The sequence below is a fragment of the Dermacentor andersoni genome, chromosome 8 (genome assembly GCF_023375885.2).
Source record: "Dermacentor andersoni chromosome 8, qqDerAnde1_hic_scaffold, whole genome shotgun sequence".
In the NCBI taxonomy this organism is placed as follows: domain Eukaryota; kingdom Metazoa; phylum Arthropoda; class Arachnida; order Ixodida; family Ixodidae; genus Dermacentor; species Dermacentor andersoni.
This window is the reverse complement of record NC_092821.1, coordinates 54,213,562-54,239,213: the sequence shown is the minus strand read 5'-3', so window position 1 is coordinate 54,239,213 and position 25,652 is coordinate 54,213,562. Positions and strand designations below refer to the sequence as shown.

The 25,652-nt window shown below is 46.9% G+C and overlaps 1 protein-coding gene across 1 annotated transcript in view; it reads left to right on the top strand.

Moving 5' to 3' along the window:
• The first annotated feature begins 3,529 nt into the window (after nt 1-3,529).
• The window catches only part of LOC126526358 (sodium-coupled monocarboxylate transporter 1-like), a 113,573-nt gene continuing 91,450 nt past the window's right edge, over nt 3,530-25,652 (top strand). Inside the window, exons 1-4 of the mRNA XM_050174255.3 lie at nt 3,530-3,943; nt 10,999-11,064; nt 11,638-11,689; nt 24,294-24,361. Coding sequence (XP_050030212.3) covers nt 3,602-3,943; nt 10,999-11,064; nt 11,638-11,689; nt 24,294-24,361 — 528 coding nt within the window. The 5' untranslated portion in view covers nt 3,530-3,601. The remainder of the gene's footprint in view (nt 3,944-10,998; nt 11,065-11,637; nt 11,690-24,293; nt 24,362-25,652) is intronic.

Genomic DNA, 25,652 nt, shown 5'->3' with positions numbered 1-25,652 from the left:
CAAGCCCGCACGAAATTTATGAAAATAAAGTTTAAACATTATGACACATCCACTACTAACCTCATTTTTGTGACCCATGATTCAGAATTACGATGATAATGCGCAAGGGCGAATGTATTTAGCGAAATCTACTGCTGGTTGAAATTACACTGCAGGACCTTTAGGCTAACCTACCATAGTGGCTCAGTGTTTATGATTATCTATGGCCAAGTACGAAGTCATGGCTTTGATTCCGGGCCCTAGTGGTCAGTTCTCGATGAGGCTGCAATGCAATAAGAATTCCCTCAGAGTCCATATAACGATGAATGTCGACGTTAACACAGTAAGCGTTTACGAACACCCGCGACACACCCGTAGTGCCGCCGCCTGAACGCGTCTTGTTGTGACGTGTACATAACCGGGCTCCGCTCACGCTGCTCTCTGGACACGCTGCCCCCCCAGCCGCCCTACCGGCCGTCCGCGCGTGATGCGCGTGCGAATGTATAAACACAAAAAAGTTTGTCATAATATATATATATCGCTCAAGCGTGACTTCTGCCATATACGTAAATATGTTATTTTTTTATTCAACGGGCAGCACTTACACGATTGCAGGTACCTAGCGACCCAGGTGGGACTCAAACAGTATCATTGGGAAGCGGAACAGCGGAAGAATGTTTCCGGGAGATAATTAAACGTTCTGGTGGCGACTGTAGTAGCGACTCTTTTGTGACGCCTGAGCCGCTGTAAGTCGATCACAGGCGATCAGGCGAGCCGTATGAGCACGACCAACGGCTTCATAGACGTTTTCCGTTGTATGTCGCGACACCGAATATAGCAATGTGTCAAAAGGCAGAGTGGGATGGCAACCAAACAAGAGGAATAAAGAGGAGAAGCCTGTGGTATTATGACACTACGTATTGTATGCAAATGTCGCGTAGGGCAAAATGCTGTCCGAATCGCGATATTCGTCTGAAACGCAAATAGACAACATTTCCGTAAGGGTTCAATTCAGTCGTTCAGTGTTGTCCCCGCCAGCAGGTGTCAGGGCCAACCTAGCCGAAAGTCTAAAAAAAAAAAAAATTCGGAGGAAGCTTAAGCTTCGTCTTTAAAAGTGGAACGTAATAGCATTTAAAGATCTCTTACTGCGTCTCACGCTTCCCGGCAACTGCAGCGTCTGCAACCGTAATGTTTACCGGGAAACGCTCGCGGCGAACCCTATGCATGAAGGCAGCAGCTGTCTGGTAGAAATGTGGCGGCATGTGTGGACCGCGATGCGGCGGAGGCCAGCGCCATCTCGAAATGTTTTATGAAAGGTGGCGCGCCGCTTCGTGGACTCTGAGATATCTACACACCGGAGTTCGCAAATGGGGGACGCCGTCTCCGGTTTATGCATTGTAGAAACAGTGGAAAAGACGTTTGTTTCAGTTCTCCCTTAACAGAATCATGTTTTCTCCTGCATTCAAAATTACAATGCGAGAGCTATCATGTCTGTAGGTGGCGTGTAGGCCATAGTTTACGATGATTTTTTTACGTATTTTAGCTTGAGAAATTCAATTAGTTCAGTAGATTTTTTGCGTCACAAGGAAGGCACGCATGGTACGAGAATATTTTTGCCGAAACAATGTCTGGATTGGAGCGTCTGGAACGACGCTGGATTTTCGGTAACACGGGCTTCTTAACGCTGTCGCGTTAAAGCTTGCTCCGACTAGGAACGGCTGCTGGCAAGTAATCATACACACGGTGATATAGGCGTAAGTAAATATCGTAGGAGGATAGACTTCTGGGCTCGTAGGAGAGCTCCGGCTTAAGAAGGTAGTGACGCTGGCAGATGGATAAAGATGACGAGGGAGCCATTATTTGGGCCAGGTTCTTGAACGGACACACACTGTGGCCTTGAATCTGGTATACAGTAACAGTGAAGTGGGACGACCTGCTACGCTCACGCCGCTCCTTCTGCCGTAAGTTTCAAGGTCATTGAAATCTCGCAGACGGAAAGCTGCGAAAGGAATGTTTAAATAAATGAAAGGGGCATTTTCTCAACTTTCGCTGCACTGATATTTCAGCAGAAATTGAATAAGGAGGAAAATTCCCGTCAACAAAGGAAAACAAATTCGAAAACTACTAGCGTTGTGAGATTTCGACTTACTGGTGTTCTTTTGTTGTGTTTGTCTGGTTCTTCTGTTTGTATCGTGAATTGGGATACTGCAGATGATCTGCCGTAAGAACGGAAGGGGAGTTCCCTTCGCCGACGTCTTCCCTGTACTCCGAGACTCTCCTAGAATTTACGGCTTTGGTTGGGCTTGCCGGGGGGCCATCTCGGCGGGGGAAGCGGGGCTGAGGGAAACTGATTGACTTAGACGACTTGGAGGAGCTGGTACTCAAGCACCTGATAAAGGTCGCTCTGATGAGATCTTGCGATGTAAAGGAAGTGCTCTTATTTGTATAACTGTAACTTGAAGAATAAACGACAGTACATGAATCAAACGGCAGTGCCTTCCTGAAAATTCATCAAAGACAACAACGAATAAGTATTACAACTAGAAACAAACACGCAACCCCTTCAATAGGCACCATGCGGCAGATAGAGCATCTACGTGATACCCGAAAATACATGGATTGCTATGTCGAGCCAGCATATTTTTATAATATGTTTCATGTTACTTTTAACTATCTCAACCTGTCATATCATTAGGAACACATTTGTACTCATAAGCAAAGGCAAAGTAGCTACAGGCAGAGGAAGACGGATTCATTGGTGTTACACTTCCGAATCAAAAGACGACACAAGCAATTTAAGAAAGGGTGACCGAGACGAAGGGGCATAGCGAGATGTAGTTACTGCGTAGAGGCACTGATGCAAGGGCAGCGTAAGTATTAATTGCAGTGTGGTTATTTTAATTGGTTCCACGTGCTCGTGTTTGTATCAATAGCGGGGCTCAGAAGCAAATGTTACGCTCGCAGTTTCAAAAATTAGAGTGCGTTTAGTAGCAGAGATTGGTGCATATCGGGGAATGTCACACCACCCTCATAGCTGCTGACACGCTTTGTAAACAATCTACCGGAAACGTCATTAACGCAACTGACAGGTACAACCGGCTAAGCAAGGACCCGCGAGACCATAGCACGTGGTAATGGCTATAGTTTCGCGTAACCTTAACAAGCCTACCGGAAGATGAAAACGTTAGTTAGACACAAAGCTTCAGTGCACACGCCAATATCATGTGAGCAACAAAGAAAAAAAATACAAAAAGCCGGTGGGACCGTTATTCAGCCGCATAGAGCAGCTGGCGTTTTAAAAGCACTTCACACCAGTACATACAGCTTTCCGCCAAGCGTTTGCTTCGAGCCCTGGGGGTAAATGCACATATATATGAGGGTTGTAACCTTGTTCGTATAACACGGAGCGCCTTTTGGAGTCGCTGTAGCAGATGTTCTGGGAAATTAGGTCAAACCTGAGTTTGCACATCTCTATGAAATTTCACTACTCTGACGCGCTGGCGCGATGAACAGGCAGTTTCCTGGGCATGTTTAATGTGGACTGCGATATATTTTCGTCAAGAGCATTATGCCAAGCACAACCTCTCACTCATCGTGAAACTCCTCGCGGAAGCCGTGCGTAATGGTGCTACTGCTGGAATACGCGGTGTTCGGGGCCTTGGTCGCAGCAAACTTATCGCTGGGCCTCTACTTCTCCTTCCGGAAGAGTGGACATACCATTGGAGGTGGCACGACGAAGGACGAAGTATTCCTCGGAAGTCGAGCACTCGGTATTCTTCCTCTGGCGGCTTCGTCGGTGGCCTCCATCTACTCATCGCCTGCGCTGGTAGCCTTCCCGGCGCACTTCTACGCCTACGGCTGGCACACCACGTTAGGCGCCGTGACGCCGCTGCTGTGTTTGCCTCTGGCAACACAAGTCATCGTACCATTGCTCCATGGGCTACGAGTTACGTCAGTGTTCGAGGTGAGAACAACTCTAGAGAACAACAACGAGCGTCTCCGGTAGCCACGACGGGGAACGACCTGAAAAAAGAAGTTTCATCTTGAAATGCTCGACAACTTCCTTGATGAAAAAGTAGGATCGTCAAGACTGGGTTTTGGTCTGGGAAGTCCCACTGCGGTTCTTCTTGCTAACTGTCCAAAGGAAAAGTAAATTGCCAGATAATCGAATTTCTTCCGCAGAGCATAAATAATATTTCTGCGGTATCAAGGAGCGTCTCCTGTAGCCACGACGGGAAACGACCTGAAAAAAAAAAGTTAAATCTTCAAATGCTCGTCAAGTTCCTTGATAAAAAACTAGCATCGTGAAAGATAGATTTTGGTCCCGGAAGTCCCACTGCGATTCCTCTAGCTAACTGTCCAAGGGAAAAGTAAATCGCTAGATAAACGAATTTCCTCCGCACACCATAAATAATACTGCTGCGGTATCCCAAGCAGCTTCAGTTCCTCTTTTCGGCATGAAAACCAGAAATCTAGCGTTTCAGTGGCCTCGGCATATTCTTCTTACCACAATAATATCAGTGGTAAAATGCAAAGTGCCTAGCTAAACTAGGCACTGCGTGTACCAAATAAACTGTCAGGGTATTGAAAACGGGTGTGCCAATATTTGAAGTTTCGAATGCGAATCAAATACTACACACTAACTATTATTACTCGAAAAGGAACTATTCGGCAATTTAGTAGGTTTGAAGGTAAGCAAATACTTTGCAAGAACCGAATGGTAAAATTTGGTTGCCGTTGCCCGTACGCGAAATAAGGTATTCTAAGTAATGAAATTCGTGATAACGGCGGAAGGTTCCGTAGCAGTGCAGAAGCCAAATTGGTAACGGAAGTATTTTTTGTGGTTTCGCAGCCGTAGCATGCATGACAACTTTTCATTTACTATTGCTTGCAAACTGGAATTTAATGGTTTTGGCAGTATAGTCCTCTAGCATTTTTATCTTTTACTCTACAACATTCCATGTCTCTTTCTTCTATTCTTTTTTTCTATTTTTTTTTTTTTTTGTTGATGAACGACCTATACGTTGTGGACGTATGCAAACGTGTCTGTTTTACACGTGTCTATGACATACACGTCCTTAAACATGCGTGATTTTTCTTCTTTTCTAAGTATTGATCGTTCTTCGGCAACTTTTTCTTAGCGGTTTTGCGAAGCTACTCACACAGCGCCAGTCTCTCTAGGAAGGCTACTTTGCAACCTGTCTCAATAGTTGTTGAAAAACTATTCGTGCAGTTCTTTATGACATTTCATGGTCTTGTTTTTAGAACGGTTCCTTTTTCATAGTAGTTCGTTGCTTTTTTTGCACCATATCAGTAAAGGTATGGTAACTAAACATATCAGAATAAATACATCTGTTTCAAAATTAGGCAGTTCGTTTACTATACCACACTTATTTCGATAATGCGTACTTAGCATTTGTATTCGATCAGTACTCGAAAAGTTGAAATTCGCCAACTTCTATTATTGAAAGCTGTGTGTTGTGCTCTTCCGCTCAGGAATGCCATCATGATAATTGACTGGTGAAAGACAGCGACAAAATGCGAGACAAACACGCAGAAGACATCTGTTAAGTTTGCGAGTTTTCCTCATAATGGAGATCAACCCTGGAGTAGAGTGGTTGTCAGCTGCAGTATTGGATGAAGTTATGTAAACTATAACCTTATGTAGCACTTTATTGCGTCTTCTGCTTTTTGCGTTGCGACTTTAAAGAAATTGATAACTTTCTACATGCGTGAAACACATTTAGAAATGTATTTGTTCTTTTCGAACTGGCTGCTGAAATTGCCACTTAACAAGTGTAACTCACGAGAGCAAATATGCAACGGTGATGTCGGCAATAAACAAAGGTCATATGGGTAATTAAGAAACAATGCGTGTAGCAATACATATCTAGGCTGGATGTCAACACCGAATGTCCTCTTCCCAGTAAACGTCGCATATTAAGTTAAAAAATCTGCCCAATGTGAATTGCCATTTTCTAGATGTAATAAAGCCTGCGATGCGGCAACACATCTGCGCAACAGAGACTATCATAAGCAATATCGTTTGCTAATCAACAAAAAGAAAACGTTGCACATATGGCGAGCCTTCTCCAACATAAAATAAAGGTACTGAAATTAGGTTTATTTCGATGGGAAACTGGGAAGGGAGGTGGCGGGTGAGGGCGGCGAATCAGTAGGGGTGGCAGAGGTTAGAATATTTACCTAAGAGTAGCAACCAGGCGCCATTAGCGATAACAATGCCGCTTAGGCACAGACCTCTCTTCTTCGCTACAATCACCCTCCGCGCACCAAGAAATACAAATATCGTCGCTTCACACAAGGCACAAGAAGATAATCATAGTACATCTTCATGCGTCTAACATTTCCAAGTTCGCGGTTGCAATGGCAGCATGCCTGTATATGACGTGAGTGGCTCCATGAGGTAATGAACGAAGGATGTCTTCTACAGATGGCGATAGCAGCCATAGTATTTATCAGCAACTATAGTGTATCGTAGAGAGTACCGTAAGCTAAAGGAAAGAGTCAGGGGAAGAAGTGAGAAGACAACTATCGTCCGGTAGACGGGATTGCTGCTGTCGAGCAGCTTCTGAAAGCGCATACTTCTAGATTCCTTGAACGCATTCTGTCCAAAATATTAGAAGGTTTTTGTGTGTATGAAATAATTTATTGGAGAAATGCAGTAGTCATTTCCGGTGCAGTATCACTGGCATAGGTGACGAAAGAAAGGACCGGCTCCCAATTCGAGTGGTCAGAGGGGACGCGCATTTGCTGCGTTATGTGATGCCATTCACTTGGGGACCGTATTCTGTAGTAACACTGTGGATGATTGGATATTCATCGAATAGGGTCTTCAAAGCATCGCAATTGAAGCCGCGGTATTTATTTATCCCACAGGAGTTTGTGAGGGGCACTATGGTGGATAACGAAATGCCGTAACATGAACGATGCAAGGTCACGAGCAGTGGCTCGTTGAAGCTCTCAGCTCAATAACTTCGACGATTGTGCAAGGGCTCATTGATACGAGCAATTGGAATGCTTCGTGTTGAACTCTTTTCTGTGTGTTGTGTAGCTTTTTTTCACGGGCTTTGACGCGTTCCCATCCGTTTGTAAGGGTCGGCGATGTCTTAAATATAATAATTAAAATTCACGCCAACCAGCTGGGATGGAGTATGCAAGCGTCACTACTTGCGAAGCGTTCTACTGCTGGGTGACCAAAAACTCCGGTTAAGCTGGTCTTAAAGACGAGCAATTAAATAAAGCACACTTCACTGTTAAATGTACCGTAGCTTTGAATCATCCGACAGATAAATAATTGTGTTCTTAAACTTGGTATAGTCTTCCACTTGTACGGGCAATCAAAAGAGGAAATTCAATCTTCGATGTCTTTGACAAGGGTGCTAGTGAAAACGAAGATGTATCGCCGACGCAAGGAATCCGCACATACAAGATGCTGTCGGTGGAGTGTTACATGTGTCGTCGGTGATGGCAGGAGGTGGCGTGGGGCTGTAGAGTTCACGCGTCTACGAGACCTCGATCACCATTAGAGTAAGGTTTACTGCCATGGGACGTGGGCGAAGGAGTAGCGGTAGCAGATGTTCAGACAAGAAGAGCAAGCACAAGCTTATAGCCATGGCGATGCTGCTTTTGCGCAGGATAGTCCTTTTTTGTTACAATGTTGCTTTATCAAGCCCGCACGAAATTTATGAAAATAAAGTTTAAACATTATGACACATCCACTACTAACCTCATTTTTGTGACCCATGATTCAGAATTACGATGATAATGCACAAGGGCGAATGTATTTAGCGAAATCTACTGCTGGTTGAAATTACACTGCAGGACCTTTAGGCTAACCTACCATAGTGGCTCAGTGTTTATGATTATCTATGGCCAAGTACGAAGTCATGGCTTTGATTCCGGGCCCTAGTGGTCAGTTCTCGATGAGGCTGCAATGTAATAAGAATTCCCGCAGAGTCCATATAACGATGAATGTCGACCTTAACACAGTAAGCGTTTACGAACACCCGCGACACACCCGTAGTGCCGCCGGCTGAACGCGTCTTGTTGTGACGTGTACATAACCGGACTCCGCTCACGCTGCTCTCTGGACACGCTGCCCCACCAGGGGCCCCACCGGCCGTCCGCGCGTGATGCGCGTGCGAGTGTATAAACACAAAAAAGTTTGTCATAATATATATATATCGCTCAAGCGTGATTCCTGCCAGATACGTAAATATGTTATTTTTTTATTCAACGGGCAGCACTTACACGATTGCCTGTACCTAGCGACCCAGGTGGGCCTCAAACAGTATCATTGAGAAGCGTAACATGCCCAGTTCCCCAAGGTGGCATCCAAGAGCTTTATTGAGGAGCGAACATAACCAGTGACCCAAATTGGTCAGGCGGTTGGTTTCGAGCCTGTTTCCCTCAGCATAGCAACCCGAAGGTCTGCGCATTAGACAATCCCATTACCCAAGTTAGTGTGAAAACGGTGAGAGATATAGATAGACAACCGGATGGATACCGTAGAGTGTGTGAAGTATCCAAGGCGTGCTAATTTCTTAAACATACTCGTGTGCTGTGATTTGTCTGCACAACAAATAATCTTAGACGGTGGCACTGTGCTCGTGGCCTCCTGCAGCGGTCGTAGCCTGCATGTTTCTTTGGCATGTTAAACTGCAACATTCTCACAGAAACAATTAGGCTTCACCATTATAGATATTTGAAGCTTGAAGTTCCACGCTCTGCGTTAAACGACTTTGGCGATAACAAATTAGTATTCTGTAACGTGCTTCGCTTAGACCTGAGCAAATGTTGACTTTGGTATCATAAGTGACAACTAATGTCCTCAAATCCAAATGCATGTGTAAGTTAATAAACTCTCATACTGTGACCCATTGCTTGTACTTAAGGCTGCAGACCTTAATGATACCGAAGGCTGCAAAGTCCGCTTTATGCACAGTGGAGAGCTTTTCGCCGACAAACAATGAGCCGCAAACATTTGATATATGCATTGGTCCACCTGAAACAAGATATGTTGCTCCTCATCAGAACCACAGCAACACTAATCTTCTCGCCTTAAGATTCGCATGTCTTTCGGAGTAGCCGGTAGCTGCAGGGCCGGTGTTCTCGCGCGCCCACATTAGGAGATTCTTTAACTTCTGCTAGATTTCATGACTCTCAAGCCGGACGGGTCGGGCGTCGAACACAGTTGACACAGGGCCATAACGCTGTTGCCCGTAGACACCGCGCGCGTCCAGTGCTAGTCTTAAAATAAAAAAAAGATGTTGGCCCTCCGTAATCGACAGTAGGTGTAAGCATGAAATGACTACCGGCAAAGAAAACTGGTTGGAGATGATACCAGCCACAGTCTTAAAATGGGTATAGAGCATGTTCCCAACGGCACACCCCATCGCATCACACCACACCGCCCCACGTCGCACTACGCCATACTATGCATTGGTCCATATGGGCGCTATAGTCTCCTGTCGTACAGAGAACCTTATTCCAAGTCTCGTCTCGGTCAAACAGGCATCCGCGGTCCGTGCGATGGACGCGCCGTGGAATTCACGGACCGCTGGCGTTGAAAATAGCACAGGCAACTCTGTCTCAGCGCCAAAAATGACAATCCATTGTATAGTGCCCTGTATCTCCTTGTTGAACGTCGCTCTTGGAAAGGACTGATAAACTTCAGCGTACTAGAAGTTACAGCTTGAGTGATATTGTGAACAAACATTAGGAACAACTCGAAAGCAGTATTTCTTGTAACTTGTTTGGAAAGTAACTAGCGTATGTAATACGGTCCTGACTGGTTGCCCGGATACTGTCGCTTAGGTCTCGCAACTTGCCCGGGTCTTCACGTTTGAATACCCGAGTAACGGCACTGGCTTTTGGCTCAAGGCCACTTGAAGGTCATCAACAAGGGGAGTTAAAATCATTTCATGCTTAATAAATTCTGGGGTTTTTACGTGCCAAAACCGTGATGTGATTATGAGGCACGCCGTTGTGGGGGCCTCTATATTAATTTCTACGGCCTGATGGTTGTTAGTGTGCAGCCCAAACCATGGTACAGGGGTGTTTCTGAAGTTTGCCGCCACCGAAACGCGGCTGTCGAGGCTTGGATTTGGTGTCCGGACCTCTTGCTTAGAAGCACAACATCATAGCCACTAAGCAACCACGGCGGATACCAGCGCGCATCTTGTGAAATTCCGTGAAAGTGAAAGTATATCTAAACGTCATCTCCCGAGGATACTGTCCTAGATGATCACGAGCACTTGCGGTTACGCTATCGAATTTTGTCAGTGTGCTTTTCGAGCACTCGACTCATGAACATTTATCTGATAAGCAAATGTTGAATGGCATTGATGCTACCCCAATACTACAAGCCCTTCGTGTGAAATTAGAATATATTGCTGTCGCGGTTGGTTTCTGGTCGCGCAGAACAGCAGACGTGATCAGCTGGAAATGTGTAAAGTTCAGGAGTGAAGTCGACATTGACATTACTGAGATTTAAATTGCAGGGCTTGACTAAGATGGTTAATGTACAATATCAGATGTATTCTATAAGGCTGTGAAGATAAAATTGAGTTGATAGACGATGAAGGTCAGTATTAATAATAAGACAGCCATTTAACAGGGGATGCCAAAAACGCTTCATGACGATAGTAAATGTGATGCATGTCTATTGCTTCATCATTTATTTCACATAATGATGCAATGTCTACTCTGCCGTTCGCAGCCACATATTTTGCCGTCACGTACCAGAAGATTTACAAGTACCATGGCAGCTGTAGTTCTATGTAACATTTCGCAGCGCTGCCGGTAATACCGGCCCAGCTTCATTATCTAGAACCTAGAGTGAAATGAACGAATCACTTTGACAGCCTCGCGTACTTTCAGACAACGCTGCAGGTAATGCCTTCTAGATGTTAGTTTTCATGTGACTTTAACACATGCAAGTTTGCCTGAATTCTGTTTTAATTCTACATGCTTCAAAACAATACCCTTTTTATGCAGTACATTCGTTGGCGCTTCAACAGAGCCATTTCTCTGACGGCTTGCGTCATCTACATTTTTCTTACGGTAAGTAGATGAAATTAATTTCATTGGGCACAAAGTACATTGACAGGCAAGAAAAAGCGAAAATAATTTTTCTCATCAGTTTTTCACGCGGTTATACACTAGATGACACGTGATTTAACCCTAAGCCGTAAGCAACGGCTATATTGTGCGTATGTTTTGTAACTACTATTCTTTCTTATACTTCAATTTGTGTTATACAGGCGTTTCGTAGGGCAGAAAAATCCGCGCCACCATGTTCTCATTTAGCAAGGAACTTATGTCGCCTTTAATTGAATGACAAGTCTGCACGTCACTTTACCAAGTTTTATTTCAATGATGAGCTCTCGTGGCCCTCCAGTTCCAAGCTCTGCAAGCACAAAAGGCGAGTAGCATGTAAATATAAGTTGGATGCCAGCTTGAAAAACGTTCGCTGGAATAAGGTCGCTCACACTTGCAAGTCCTAGGTTCGCAAAGCCTAATGCCATGTGCATCAAGTACTGATTCGAATGCTGAGCCAGATCTCTAGTGCAAAATAAAATCAAATGTTGCCTGCACACTGTATTTGTTTGTTAATTTTCTCCATTCTTTTTCCAGCAAAGCATTGGCGCTATTTCTATTTTGGCAGCATCAGTGATGCTGGTCACAGGTACGTATCAATTATTGTCGCAAACGAATTGGAGTTTAGAAGGTCGATGAATGGAGGATATAGTGCAACAGAAAATACAAACCGAAATAATATGCGTTCAGTATCAGCGTCGTTACACTGAACATATCTCGTGATGCTGGAAAACTACATGCGCGCATGAAAAATAAGGATACAAGGAATTCCGAAATGCCACTGCAGCTGTGCCGATATCCGACATCCTGGCGAATACTGAAAAGGTCTGAAAATTATACACAGTCAGTAAGGCCATTTCCGCTAATGTTAAACGTACTGGTTGCTTTTACGCATTTGAGTCAAGTCGACATCCGTGTAACTTTCGCGAATACTGAGAAAATGTAAAGGTAACAAACAGGCGCGTGGAAAACTTTCGCGTTGGCCAAACCTGCTCAAACGTGATTTACGCACGTGATGCTTTTCACTTCAATTTAAAAATTGTAAATTATAGCGCCAGTTTATTGTTATAAGCGTAGATACAATGCGGGAAGAATGACCCTCATAGCGAAATCCAGTTACACGTATCTGGCGCCACGCGACTGACTTTAGCACTAGCACTCCGCGTAACTTCAGTCGCCTAGTCTACGTAACTAATTCGAATAGCTGCAGTTTGCTCAATGCGCTTGCAGCCTCAACACCGAGATGTAATTTCTATGGTTCAAGGATGCGTTGTTACATGGCGGTTGGTAGATTAATACTTGAACCCGGTAGGATTCCTAACGGGAATCGAAGCCATGAACGAACGCAACCCCGTTCCCCCCCTTTTTGGATATTGCGGTTTACCTGGTGAAACACACGGCGTCATTCTCCGCATTAAACAGCCATGATTACGCAAGCCATAACCACTTACCCGCCGCAATGAATCATTCCCTGTTTTACAGGGCCACGTAATGGGGAAAGATCTTTAAAGTGACGTGTGTTACCGGCGAAGCCGTATGCTTACGCGCATGCTAGTCTGAACACCGAGACCGAAAAAAAAAAAAGAACAGCTGTGAATGTTTATTTTGCAAAGTAGTAACCAAGCTTGTATTTTCCATTGCGATAGCCATTCAACTCCAGGGAAATTTTCGCTGTCACCGTGATGTTCTTGTTACAGCTATCCAAAATTAAATTTTAATGAACAAACAGAAATGAGGTTTATTGCAACGGGACGCCGGCGAGCGGGTAGCAGTCGGAGATGCCCGGCCAAGCACAGCAACCACGAGCTCACGCAGGTGGCGATGCTGCTTAGGCACCAGCCACAATCACCCCGCTCAAAAAATACGCCTTCCTTGCGGCTTAGGGCGAAGGCAGAACAAATGGTTTACAGTAAGGCTTAATGCGATGAACGTTGACGCGTTCGTACCCACGACGGCGCAGGTCTGTCGAGGGCGCGTGATGCTACATGAGGTAATTAACCGAGGATGTTTGCTCCAGATCACGGCAGGGCCGTCGATATATAGCGACAACGTGAGTAGAGAGGCTTGGCGTGGTTGTGAATTGCCTAAGCCAGCCCAAAGAATTGGGTGAAAAAGTGCGTGGAGAACGGTCGTCAGGTAGGCGGGATAGCTGCTGCCATTGGCCCTCGGTAGAAAATGAGGGGGAAGGCCGGCGCCATTCCTCGACGCGTCGAGACGCTTCGGAGTGCGTGGTACTTTCCTATGCATCAGGCTTGTAAGAAATCATAGTGTCAAAAGTATTAGAAGGTTCTCATCCGTATAGAAGAAAGTAGGTGGAAAATCCAGTAGTATATGGTGCCGCGGTATTGTAAGCATATGTTGCGAAAGGAAGAACTTGGTGTCATTTAGAATAGTCAGACGCGAGGTACCTTGACCGCATATATCTGAAAGTGCGGTTAAAGCACTCTGTCATGCCGTTGGTGTGCGGATGGTACAATGCGCATGTATGGTGGACGATTGGGCATTCATCCGGTAGGGCGTTTAAAACATCGCAAAGGTATACGCAACCTCTATGACTCAGGAATTCACAAGGGGCGCCATGGTCGAGAACTGAATGCCGTATTATGAAAATTGTATCGTCACATGCGGTGGCAGACCATAGAGTGGCTGTTTAGGCATAGCGGTGCAAGTGATCCACAGCGTGGATAATCCACTGGTTACTAGCTGGAGTTGATGGAAGGGGGCCGCATGTGCTGATGTTACAAAAATCAACGGGTCGACTAGGGCACGGAAGGGGCTTTGGCGGACTGTGCTGTCTGGAAGCTGGTTTCCGGAGTTTGCGCAGAGCACGAGAGTGAATGAACTTTCGCACATAGTTATACATGCCTAGCCAATAAAATTGCAGGTGCAGTCGAGCGTAGCTCTTGGAGAGGCCGGCATGTGCGCACTGTGAGTCTGGGTGCAATGCGACGCATATATTGACACGAACACGGCGGGCTACGACAAGCAGCCTCTTACGACCATCAGGGAAGTGCTTCCGACGGTAAAGACCATCACGAATGACGAAGTGGTCTGGTGACGAAGTGGCCTGGTGACGAAGTGGCCTGGTGGCGAAGAGCGCGGAACGGTGAAAGGGTGGAGGGGTGAGAAAGGATGCTGATTAGAGCACTAACCCAAAAATATTTGTGCGGCTCCGAAGCCATATTCAGTAGTGCAGATGGGGAAAGTGTGGGCTCGAGGATGGAGATGCAAGCACTGTCGGCCGATACCGGTGAGCATGAAAGGGTTTCGACATCTGCGTATTTGACGCCGGACGAATACAAAATGCGAATATCGTGCTCCAGTAGCTACAGGGCCCAGCGGGCGAAGCGGCCAGAAGGATCTTTGAGGGTGTGCTACCAACAAAGGGCATGATGGCCAGTTGAAAGGGGGACCGTACAAATAAGGCCTGAATTTAGCTAGAGCCAAGATGATGGCAAATCACTTTCCCTGTAAGAGAGAGAGAGAGAAAACAAGGGTAGGAAAGGCAGGGAAGTCAACCAGAACAGCATCCGGTTTGCTACCCTACACAGGGGGTGGGGGAAAGGGGAATAGAAAGAGGAAGAAAGGGAGAGAGGAAGCACTGAGTACGTGTGGGAGCGACACCATACACAAGGACACTATAAACGGTCTGTTAAGCCCGTGCACTTCAAGTACCGCACTAGTGCACGAATCGCTTTTCGAGTCAGTGACGGGTGTGGCCACGGTCCGAGTATCTTTGACTCGGTGAAAGATCTCGAGTCCAGTCTGCGTAAAGTTGTCCGCAGAGAGAGGCGTTGGACATCGTAGCGAGGGCAGGTACACAATAGGTGCTCGATGGTCTCCTCGCACCCACAGGAGTCGCACATCGGGCTCTCGGCCATTCCCATACGGTAGGAGTATGCGTTCGTGAACGCCACTCCCAGCCACAAGCGACACAACAAGGTTGCTTCGCCGCGGGGAAGGCTAGATGGCAGTTGTAGCCGTAGCGTGGGGTCCAGTTTACGTAATCTGCAATTGAAGCCACTTGAAATCCAGAGATCTTGGGACTTCTTACGCGCAAGTTGGCGAAGTTCTCTGGCAGCGTCCGACCTCGCCAAAGGTGTTGGACGCGTCTTGGTATCTTCGTGGGCACACCGGGCAGCCTTGTCAGCTAGGTTGTTGCCGACGATGCCACAGTGAGCAGGAATCCACTGAAATATAATGTGGTGTCCACTTTCCAGAGCATGGTGGTGCAGTTCCCTGATTTCAGATGTCATTTGCTCGTAAGTTCTGTGACGTAATGCGGACTTGATGCTGTGAAGGGCTGCCTTAGAGTCACAAAATACGACCCATTTATCTGTAGGCTCTTCGGTGATGTACATCATAGCGGCATGGAGAGCTGCAAGTTCTGCCGATGTAGATGTAGTCGTGTGCGACAATTTGAATTTAACTGTAACATTCTTGGCTGGAACGACGAATGCGGCAGTTGAGCTGGTAGGTGAGGTGGAACCATCGGTATATATATGTATGCGGTCATGATACGTCTGGTCCAGTAATATGAGCGTAAGTTGCTTCAGAGCCGGCGATGGATGATTGGACTTTTTTGTAATTCCAGGAATAGTAAAATTCACTTGAGGCTGTCGCAGGCACCACAGGGGAGAGGAAGGCTTCGCCGCCGGTGTAAATGATGCCGGTATGTACTCATGATGAGCGCTAATAACTCGTGAAAAGGTCGCTTGAGGTCTCTCGGCTGGTAGGGAGGCCAAATGATGGTCGGGGATCCTTGACAGATGGCGAATGTGCGCTCTGAGAGAGTCGACAGCTACATGTGTCTGGATTGTATGGTCTCCTGCGATGGCGATTGTCGCTGCTGTTGAGGTGCACCTAGGCAGCCCTAAACACGTGCGTAGGGCTTGACCTTGTATGCTCTCCAAGGCGCGAAAGTTCGTCTTGCATGCATTTGACAATACTGGTAGGCTGTAACGAAGGAGCCCGAGAAACAAAGCCCTGTACAGCTGCAACATAGAATGGACTGGTGTACCCCAGTTTTTCCCGCATAGAAATTGGAAGACCAGAGCAATGGCGACTAGCTTCTTCTTCAGATAGACGCAGTGAGGGCTCCACGAGAGGTTGCGGTCAATGATGACGCCCAGAAAGCGATGCGTCTTAACATAGAGTACAGCTTGACCATTGATGGTAACAGGATACGATGACATTTGTTTCCGCGTAAAACCAAGTAATGCGCACTTTTCAGTAGACACACTGAGGCCTTGCTCTCGGAGATAAGAAGCCGTCATGGTTGCCGCCCGCTGAAGCCTGGCTCTTAGCTGAGGGCGAGTCACCGCAGAGGCCCAGATGCAAATGTCGTCGGCGTATATTGAGACATGTACTGTCTGCGGTAGGTAATCCACTAGTCCTACCAGGACGAGGTTGAACAAAATAGGGCTCAACACTCCACCCTGGGGCACACCACGGCAGATGGAATGGTCTGAAGTTGGGCCGTCTTCGGTCTGTAAGAAAAAACGCCTCTCAGTCAAATAGTCCCGAATCCATTGATACATCCGGCCACCAACTCCAACAGCCTCAAGTGAGTTTAGTATGGCCTCATGGGCGACGTTGTCGTATGCTCCTTTTATATCCAGAAAAAGTGCCGCAGATAGGCGCTTGAGGCTTTTTTGATTTTGGACCCATGTTACGATGTCAATGACGTTGTCGATGGACGTGCGACCTCGACGAAAACCTGTCATGGCGTCCGGATAGATGTTGAATCGTTCTAGGTACCATTCCAATCGAGCAAGAATCATTCTTTCCATCACTTTGCCGACGCAACTCGAAAGCGCAATCGGACGATATGATGAGATCTCAAGCGGAGACTTTCCAGATTTCAGAATGGGGATCAAGCGGCTCGATTTCCATTGTTTAGGAACGGCGCCGTTCTGCCAAGATTCATTGTAGTAGTTGAGCAGCTCATCACGTGCGTCATGTCCAAGGTGGCATAGGGCAGCATACGTGATGCCATCAGGTCCTGGTGACGAAGAACGCCGGCAGGTCGCCAACGCAGCATCGAGCTCTTCGAGTGAAAATAGCACGTTCATTTCTGGTACACGTGCCTCAGGGATGTCATTCAATGCTGCGTCAGTTATGATGGCCACGGACCCAGCAACCCGTGCACAGAACTCTTCAGCCACTTGAAGTTCCGAGCGGAGTTGGTAGAGGGCCAGAGCAGCGAAGGGCTTCCTTTGATGCGGAGATGAGCGAAGACCCCTAACCGTTCTCCATATGTGCGAGAGCGATTTGCGGGGATCAAGCGACTGACAGAATGCTTTCCATCTCTTATCTTCCAATTTATCCATGCGACGCTGGATTTTCTTTTGTATGCGTCGTGAAGCCCTCAGATCCAAGACGGACTTCGTGCGCCGATACCTTGTCTCCGCTTGTCGGCGTGCTGCACGCAGCCTCTCCAGTTCTATGTCCAAGTCTGTTCGCCTTGTTGACCTTGGAAGCGAACAGACGGATGTTTTCAATGCCTCTGCGATTGCTTCTTCGATAGTGTGTGAGAGGCCTTCCCGGCATGTGTCATCCATATCCTTCTGAAATTTTGACCAATCAACTGTACGCAAGGCAGTAGAGGAGCGTTGCTCAACTCCTCTAATCTTTAGGTATGTTGGAATATGGTCGCTTCCATGTGTTTCTATGTCTGTAAACCATTGGACGCTCGAGGCAAAGCGCCGTGACACCAAAGTTAAATCCAAGCAGCTACTGTAGGTCGTGCCTCGCAGAAATGTAGGACTGCCGTCATTCACGCAGCACAAATCATGGTCGGCAGCAAAGGAGGCAAGGCTCCTGCCTTTAGAGTCAATTTTAGTGCTTCCCCATAGCTGGTGATGCGCGTTGAAATCACCTGTGATAACCCAGGGGCCATTGTTCATTAGTAATATTTTCTTTAGTCGTTCACCCTCAAAGTGACCCGCTGGGGATATGTAGGCTCCAATTAGTGTAAATGACACATTCTTCTTTTGGACATTTACGCAGACATATTGGTTGTCGTCATGAGGCTCTATCGCATTAGCGACATATGTTAAGTCCGTGCGGATGTAGATGATCACTTTCGCGCTCGCACCGCATGTGGACGAGACGAAAGATTCATAACCGGACAGTCTGAGTGGAGTTGATGTATTTGGTTCGCAAATGACCAGTATGGGGAAGCGATGTGTAAAAATGAATTGGCGAAAGTCTGATATACGGGTCCTTAGACCCCTGGCATTCCATTGAAAGATCGACGCACTTTTAAGTTCAGTGCGGAAGGGGACTATTGATCGAGCCATGATGCTTAAACGATGCTAGCAAGCACTGGATTTAGTGCATCTAGTATTTGCAGAGCGCTTCGAGCTGCTGGTGTTTGCAGCTTGTTCAGTATAATGCGCATTGTATTAATTAGCGATTGCAGCATATCAGCCACTTGCCTGTCGTGGTCGCACAAATCGCCGACAGTAGACGTCGGGGGTTGTCCAGTGAAAGCTTGCTGTGTGTCTGCTGGTGAATGTTGTCGTTTCGGTAGAGCCGGCCAAGATTCGGCAGATGTGGTCTTCTCAGTGGACTTGCTCATCGCGGTCCTGTCCACATTGTCTGGCCTGGGCGGTGGAGGAGGAGGTGGTGTTGTAGGAAGTGGCATGCGCCTTCCTTGAGGAGCCTTCCTTGAGGAGCGCCGGCGACGTGAACGTCGCTTCCTGATTTTTTCGGCGGCTTCGCGATGAGATGAATGATCTCTCGCCATCTCTTTCAAGATGGCCATTTCCTTCTTAATATGCGGGCATTTCTTCGATGAAGCTTCATGTGATCCTCCGCAGTTGGAACACTTCACTACAGTCGCGCCACATTTATCTGCAGCGTGGGGCTCTCCGCAGCGGGGGCATGCTGCCTGATTTTCGCAGACGCTGCTCACGTGTCCCAGTTTCATGCATTTGCGGCATTGAAGAGGTTTCGCAATGAAAGGCCGCACTGCATGTCTGAAGTGCCCCACCTTAACATGCGAGGGTATATATTTACCCTTGAATGCTATTTTCACGCAGCGTGAACTGCCTAGCCGCTTAACATCAACGATGATCTCATCATTATTGGCTGGCTTGATAAGAATCGGCAAGTCGTTATTAAGGATGGCAACGTCTACGTCGTAGATAACACCGGTGACTACGTCAGATCCCAGAGGGATGTAAGAGCGCACCTGAATGCCATCGAGGTCCGTTACACTGCGTAGAGTGGTCAAAGCAGCCGCATGCTGGACATCAACCGCCAGAAGATTTTTTCGGGTGTTCACTCGAATGTCCGATATTTCGTTTGGCACCAGGGCTTCCAGTGACATCGACACAGATTGCCTGTTAAGTAGCCTCATGTTGGCGTTGGGAAGCAGGGGCACAAATATGATGGTATTGGCGTCCGGCCTCTGCGGCTGTCTCACTGTTTGCGTGCTTGACGATGAGGACGTCCTGGTGTTCCTTCTCTTCGCTCTGCGGCTCTGCACAAGCTGAAAGTCGTTATCGGAAGTGTCCTCACTGCTGAGAGAGTAGACATGGGTGTCCTCGCTGTCGGTGTCGCTCTGCTGACCGATCCGCTTCCTGGAGGCGGCCGCCGCTGACGCCGCCGTCGCCGGCAGACGTGCGGGGTCGTCCACTTCCATTACGACCGAGCAGGGAGCGAGGACCAGCGGATGAACTTAGGTTTTCACAGAAATAAGGCGGAGCTAGAAAGAACAGCGCTGTATCAAAAGACACTTCGTCGTCGTCCTTCCTCCCTGTAAGCAAGTTTGTAAACAGGGATAAGGTGCCTCAGAAAGGCTGGCCAACGTTCCGACAGGAGGACCGATCTTAGGAAAAGGCGGCCTCGGCATCCTCGGCATGTTAGTTTTTAACGGTTAGTGCAGTGACGTCACGTGCGGGTGTTGTAGGTGGTGGTTGGTTATAAAGGGAGATACTTCAGAGGTAATGAGCGCTGTTACCGGACGTCTCTGAGCTTCGTTCCCAAGAGGAGGGGACAAGAGCGGGAGAGTGGGAAGGCGGGGAGAAAAGAAAAGAAAGTCTATGAGAAAAAAAAACCGGGCGACACTAAGAGGAAAAAAAAGACAGAGAGAAAGAACAAGAGGAAAAAAAGGGAAAGAAGGGGGCATGGGAGGGCCTTGGGGAAGCGAGAAGTTAGGGATCATTCAGGGGTGTCATTGGCGGCATGATTTTCTGACATTAGAAGAGCCGGTCGGGCGGTCAGTGCACGAGTAACACAAAAGACAAAAAACATGAGTTGGAAGAGTGACTTGAGTAGCATAGCAGCAATGCGTCGAGTAATTTTGAAGTACTTAAGATGGTGACAAGGAGTCTGCGGTGCAATGTATGGGGTGCCTGAACGGCAGTGGCATGATCTTTCAAGGGGCATTAGCCCAAGTCATCCAACTTAATAATAATAATAATATATGGGGTTTTACGTGCCAAAACTACTTTCTGATTATGAGGCACGCCGTAGTGGAGGACTCCGTAAATTTCGACCACCTGGGGTTCTTTAACGTGCACCTAAATCTAAGTACACGGGTGTTTTCGCATTTCGCCCCCATCGAAATGCGGCCGCCGTGGCCGGGATTTGATTCCGCGACCTCATGCTCAGCAGCCCAACACTATAGCCACTGAGCAACCGCGGCGGGTCCCAAGTCGTCCAACTTAGGTGTCGTTACAGCGGTATCCAGAAATGGCGATACCCTGGGCGGAGGCGCCATAAAAGGCATATTGACGTCTGGGACTTCGGAATGTGTTGGTGAGGGTGTTTCAAAAATATAATAAAAAAGAAAGGAGAGGGGGAAACGAAACCGGAATAAAAATAGGTGGGCGACGTGCACAGAGGCGGGCGGGTGTAAGTGTACAGGAAAAAAGGGGGTCGTACAGCTGATATAAACGTCAAAAACTGAAAGAGTACAATAAATTGAGTAGTACGCAGGAAAGCGTTTCCGAAATAGAGAACTAGGTGAGTTTAAGAATTAGGGTTAGCTGGTGGCATAATGTGTTTTGTGCCTTGGTTGATGATATAAGAATTTCAGATTTAAGTTACCGCTTTTAAAGATTCTAAGTTGCCACGTGCCAAATTAATTCCCTTCGGGTGCAGGCAACAAAACTTGTGTATGAGGTATGATTCCGCATATTTCCTTTCGCGAGGTGAACGGAAATTTGTTTGTAGTATATAGAGCCTTGCTGTGTCAAATATATGACCATGTTCATTAAAGTGGCTGGCTACTGCTTTAGGTAAATTGTGTTTTGTGTCCGCGTGGTGACCGTTGAGTCTTGTAAGAATTTGTTGTCCAGTCTCACCTATGTATTGTTGGCTATAAGCGGCACATTCCAAACAGTTGACTACGTTGCTTGATGTGCAAGTGAAAGCCGAAGTTACGTTGTGTGCGTAATTCGACGCTGTACTTTTTACTGTAGTAGTAGATTGAATATGTTTGCATGTAGAGCAGCTGGGGCGGCCATAGGGACCGGCTCCCAACTTCCTCTTTGTCCTTAGTTCGGCATGCACAAGAATATCTTTAAATTTAGTGTTGCGTCTGTAGGCTACTCTGGGCGTGTCGAGAAAAATCTTAAGTTTCTGGTTGCTGGTGAGAATCGGGTAGTATTTGCTAAGGATGGTATTCACGTTTGGGAGTGCGTTTGAAAATTTAGTAGTAAGAAGAGGCATTGGGGTTCTTGTGATCCCCGGGCGGGGCTTGACGACCTCGGCTCAATTAAGTTTGGTTGCAGCGTTGTAGGCTATTTGAAGGTCGCTCTTTCGGTGGTTCCTGTTTGATAGGCTTTCTTTAAGGTGATCGAGTCTATCTATGTAGTCTTTGTTTTCAACGCAAATGCGACGTAGTCGTGTGGCTTGGCGTTTAAAGATGCCTTGTTTGCAATGTCTGGGCTGGTGGCTGGTATCTTCTAGGTACTGTTGTTTGGCGAAATGTTTCTTATACAGCGTTGTTTTAGCCCCCCATCGGCAATATATATTGTTGTGTCCAGAAAGTTTATTCGCTCAGTTGAGGATTCTAATGTGAATTTCATTGTTGGTGAAAAGAGTTTAGAAATGCTACATATTTATCTAAACTGAGTTGACCATGTCCCCGTAATATGAGTATGTCGTCTATGTATCGTAGGTATGTTGGGGCTTGTCAGTGCCGCGCGATAGGAAATCTGTTCCCGGAATCCCCATAAATATGTTCGCGTATTTTGGTGCAAAAGGCGTACCCATGATTGTACCATGTATCTGTATGTAGTAACTCCCCTCAAGTTCGAAGTAGTTATGTGTTTGAACTAATTCAAGGAGAGACAGGTAGACTTTAGTAGAGTGTTGTGCATTGTGTTTAGACAGCGTTTGTTTTATCCAAGATAAACCATCAGGGATTGGAATGTCGGTGTACAGGGCCGTGACGTCTAGTGTTGAGAGAATTGTGTTGTGGGGTAGTGTGCCGTTAGTATTAAAGTGTCCTCTATAATTCTCAGCAGGTGGGGCGTATCTTGTACAAATTATGGAAGTGCTTTTGGCAAGTCACCAAGGTAATGGTTAAGGAATGTACGACATACTCATAATATGGGGACGCAGGGTATCGCCATTTCTCGATACCGCCGTAACGACACCTACGTGGAGTGACTGGGGCTAATGTCCGTTGAAAGACCATGCCGCTGCCTTTCAATCACCCCATACATTGCATCGGAGACTTCTTCTCGCCATCTTGACTACTTCAAAATTACTCGACGCATTGCTGCTATGCTACTCAAGTCATTCTTTAAACTCATGTTATTTCGTCTTTTGTGTTACTCGCGCACTGACTGCCTTACCGGCTCTTCTAATGCCACAACATGCCGCCAACGACACCGCTGAATGCTCCCTAACCTTTCGCTTGCCCAATGCCCTCCCATGCCCCCTTCTTTTCCTTTTTTTTTTCTCTGGTTCTTTCTCTCTGTCTTTCTTTTCCTCTTGGCGTCGCCCGGTTTCTTTTTTCTCATAAAATTTCTTTTCTTTTCTCCCCGCCTTCCCACTCTCCCGCTCTTGTCCCCTCGTCTTGGGAACGAAGCTCACAGACGTAAGGCGACAGCGCTCATTACCTCTGAAGTGTCTCCCTTTATAACCAACCACCACCTACAACACCCGCACCTGACGTCACTGCACTAACCCTTTAAAACTAACATGCCGAGGATGACGAGGCCACCTTGGACGAAGATAGGTCCGCCTGTCGAAATGTTGGCCAGCCTTTCTGAGGCACCTTATCCCTGTTTACAATCTTTATACTACAGTGTGCTATCCCATCTGTCAGCCCCTTCCTTGATTATGGACTCTGTAAGCAAGTAACTCGACTCTGCTTTAGTGAGAGGGCGGCTCACGTAGGCCACGGCATATTACTGTAAGCGTGATTTCCGTTGCGCAAGCGCTGTGTCCTGTCCGACGCCGCTGCCATCCGTGTGGACATCGGTGGCGCCTGCACTATAGTGCAGCTCTCTGAATTTGCTCTGTAACTAGATCCACACGACAACTGCCTCCTATGTACTACGCAAGTCCTACATGGCTTGAAGCGGCAACATAAGGGAAATTAATGTGCCATCTCAGCGGCTCTGACTGTCGGCGGCTGAGCACCTGGTCGTGGGTTCAATTCCTAGCTACGCCAATCTAGGTCCATTTGCAGCAACGCTCGCGCACTTCGTTTAGGTTCACGTTGAAAATAAATGCGAGATGGTCCAAACTAATCCGTTGCTCTCCAAAACAACGTTCTGCGCAACGCAATAGGCAGTTTCGCGACCTTAAATATCATAATTAAAATTACTCTACTAAAACTCACCGGTAGCACGTTGCTCGCCGTAAAAAGACTGCTGCTCTGACAAACGCAATACATTCGCCCAGTGGAATTCGTCTACGCAAAAGGCGGTGTTAGACTTCTGTTCAGGAGAGTGGAAAATAAGAAAATAGCTCCCTGGCAATAATGTGCGTGTGCGAAGAAAGATTCTGTACTTTCAACAATCCAGTTTCTTTCTGCGTCAACAATTACTGGTGTCGGTAAAAACAGTGTCTCTCAAAACTGTTGGGGCTCTAGCTAGGAGTGCGTGTGCTGAACACACAGCCATGCACTGTTTGCTTGCTAGTTTGCGTTCTTTGAGAGTGCCGCACACCGCCATTTATCTTTTGTTTGTTTCAATTTTCGCCAAAACGACCTTTTGCAGTGTTCAACGCTCCCTTGATATGGTGCAACATTGCCATTGGACTTTCCGGAACAATCTACACAGCACTGGTATGAAAATCATATTGTCCTTCTTGGTCTGTTTCGGTGGCCCTGTATGGATGGGTTGTAGTGTACAACAGATATAATGATTTAGGATTCTTAAAGTTAGCCAACAGCGTGCTGTTTCAATGAAAGATGTCAATAGCTTTTCAGCGTCTGCATTCAAATAATACTTTGGGGTATCGTTCTATACCACTAACCCAATTTGTTAAACATTTCGACCCCAACAATTCGCACTTACACAAACTACTTAGCCTCACTCTTCATTACGATCACTGCTTCAGACCCCTCCAATGCTAAAGCAGACTTACATAATAAATTAACAGTACCTCAGCTTGCTAACCTATTGCCTTCTCAGAGCATATGAATGTCTATCGCTGCTCATATTGTGCACATACATGTACATCAATACGCTCTTTCTCTAGCGTTGACAATCGCGGCAACCTGCCATCTCCTTTATTTACTTTTTTTATAGCATCGCAATTATAGCAATCTTTTGCTTGGGCTGCTATTGCAAGCGCGGTATTTTCTTTTGTTTTCGAGCGTAGTCCAGCATTCTACTATGGTTGACCTCCTTGCCTTTTTCTCTTCAAATTCGGTATAGTCTAGCAAGTCTACCTAGTGATGCATCCATGCTCAGTAACCTGCCCCCACCAAACCACCGCAGTAGCCTACTGGGCATGGCCACGCACTGCTGAGCGTTAGGTTCGATCGCGGCTGGGGCAGCCGCACTTAAGGTTCATTCAAACCGGTGACTGACAGTTGTCACGCGACCAAGTTGGTCGCAAAGCGACCAGTCACATATGGTCGCTATTCTCGAGAAGCTACTATTTTGAGCCAGTCTCTCGCTGCGCGAATATTCAGTCACACGACCGTGGTCGCAAAACTGCTACACCAATCAGCGGCCCGCCGAAGGTTCTATGAGCACGTGTTTTCATCCTGTGTCCTCCTGCGTCGCACCAAAGTCCACGTCATGCGTATGGCAGACTACAGGCATGTAATTAGCCTCTTGACTAGAGATCCTGGGGCGCAGTAGTTCCATCAACGTGTCAAATCAACTCAAATCAGTTTATTTTCATCTCAAGGATCAGGCCAGGCTCGGGATATAAGTGGCATTAGTCACTTGAGGGGAACCCGAGCCTCCCTGATACATGGAAAGCATTGAGGACAGACGAACAAAATTCATTCACAGCAAGAAGTGGTTAATACTTTACAAGTTGTAATACACATAGATTCATCACGAAATGAAAATACAGATACACAGATTCCTTTACGGTTAAACTACACAGTAGAATACATG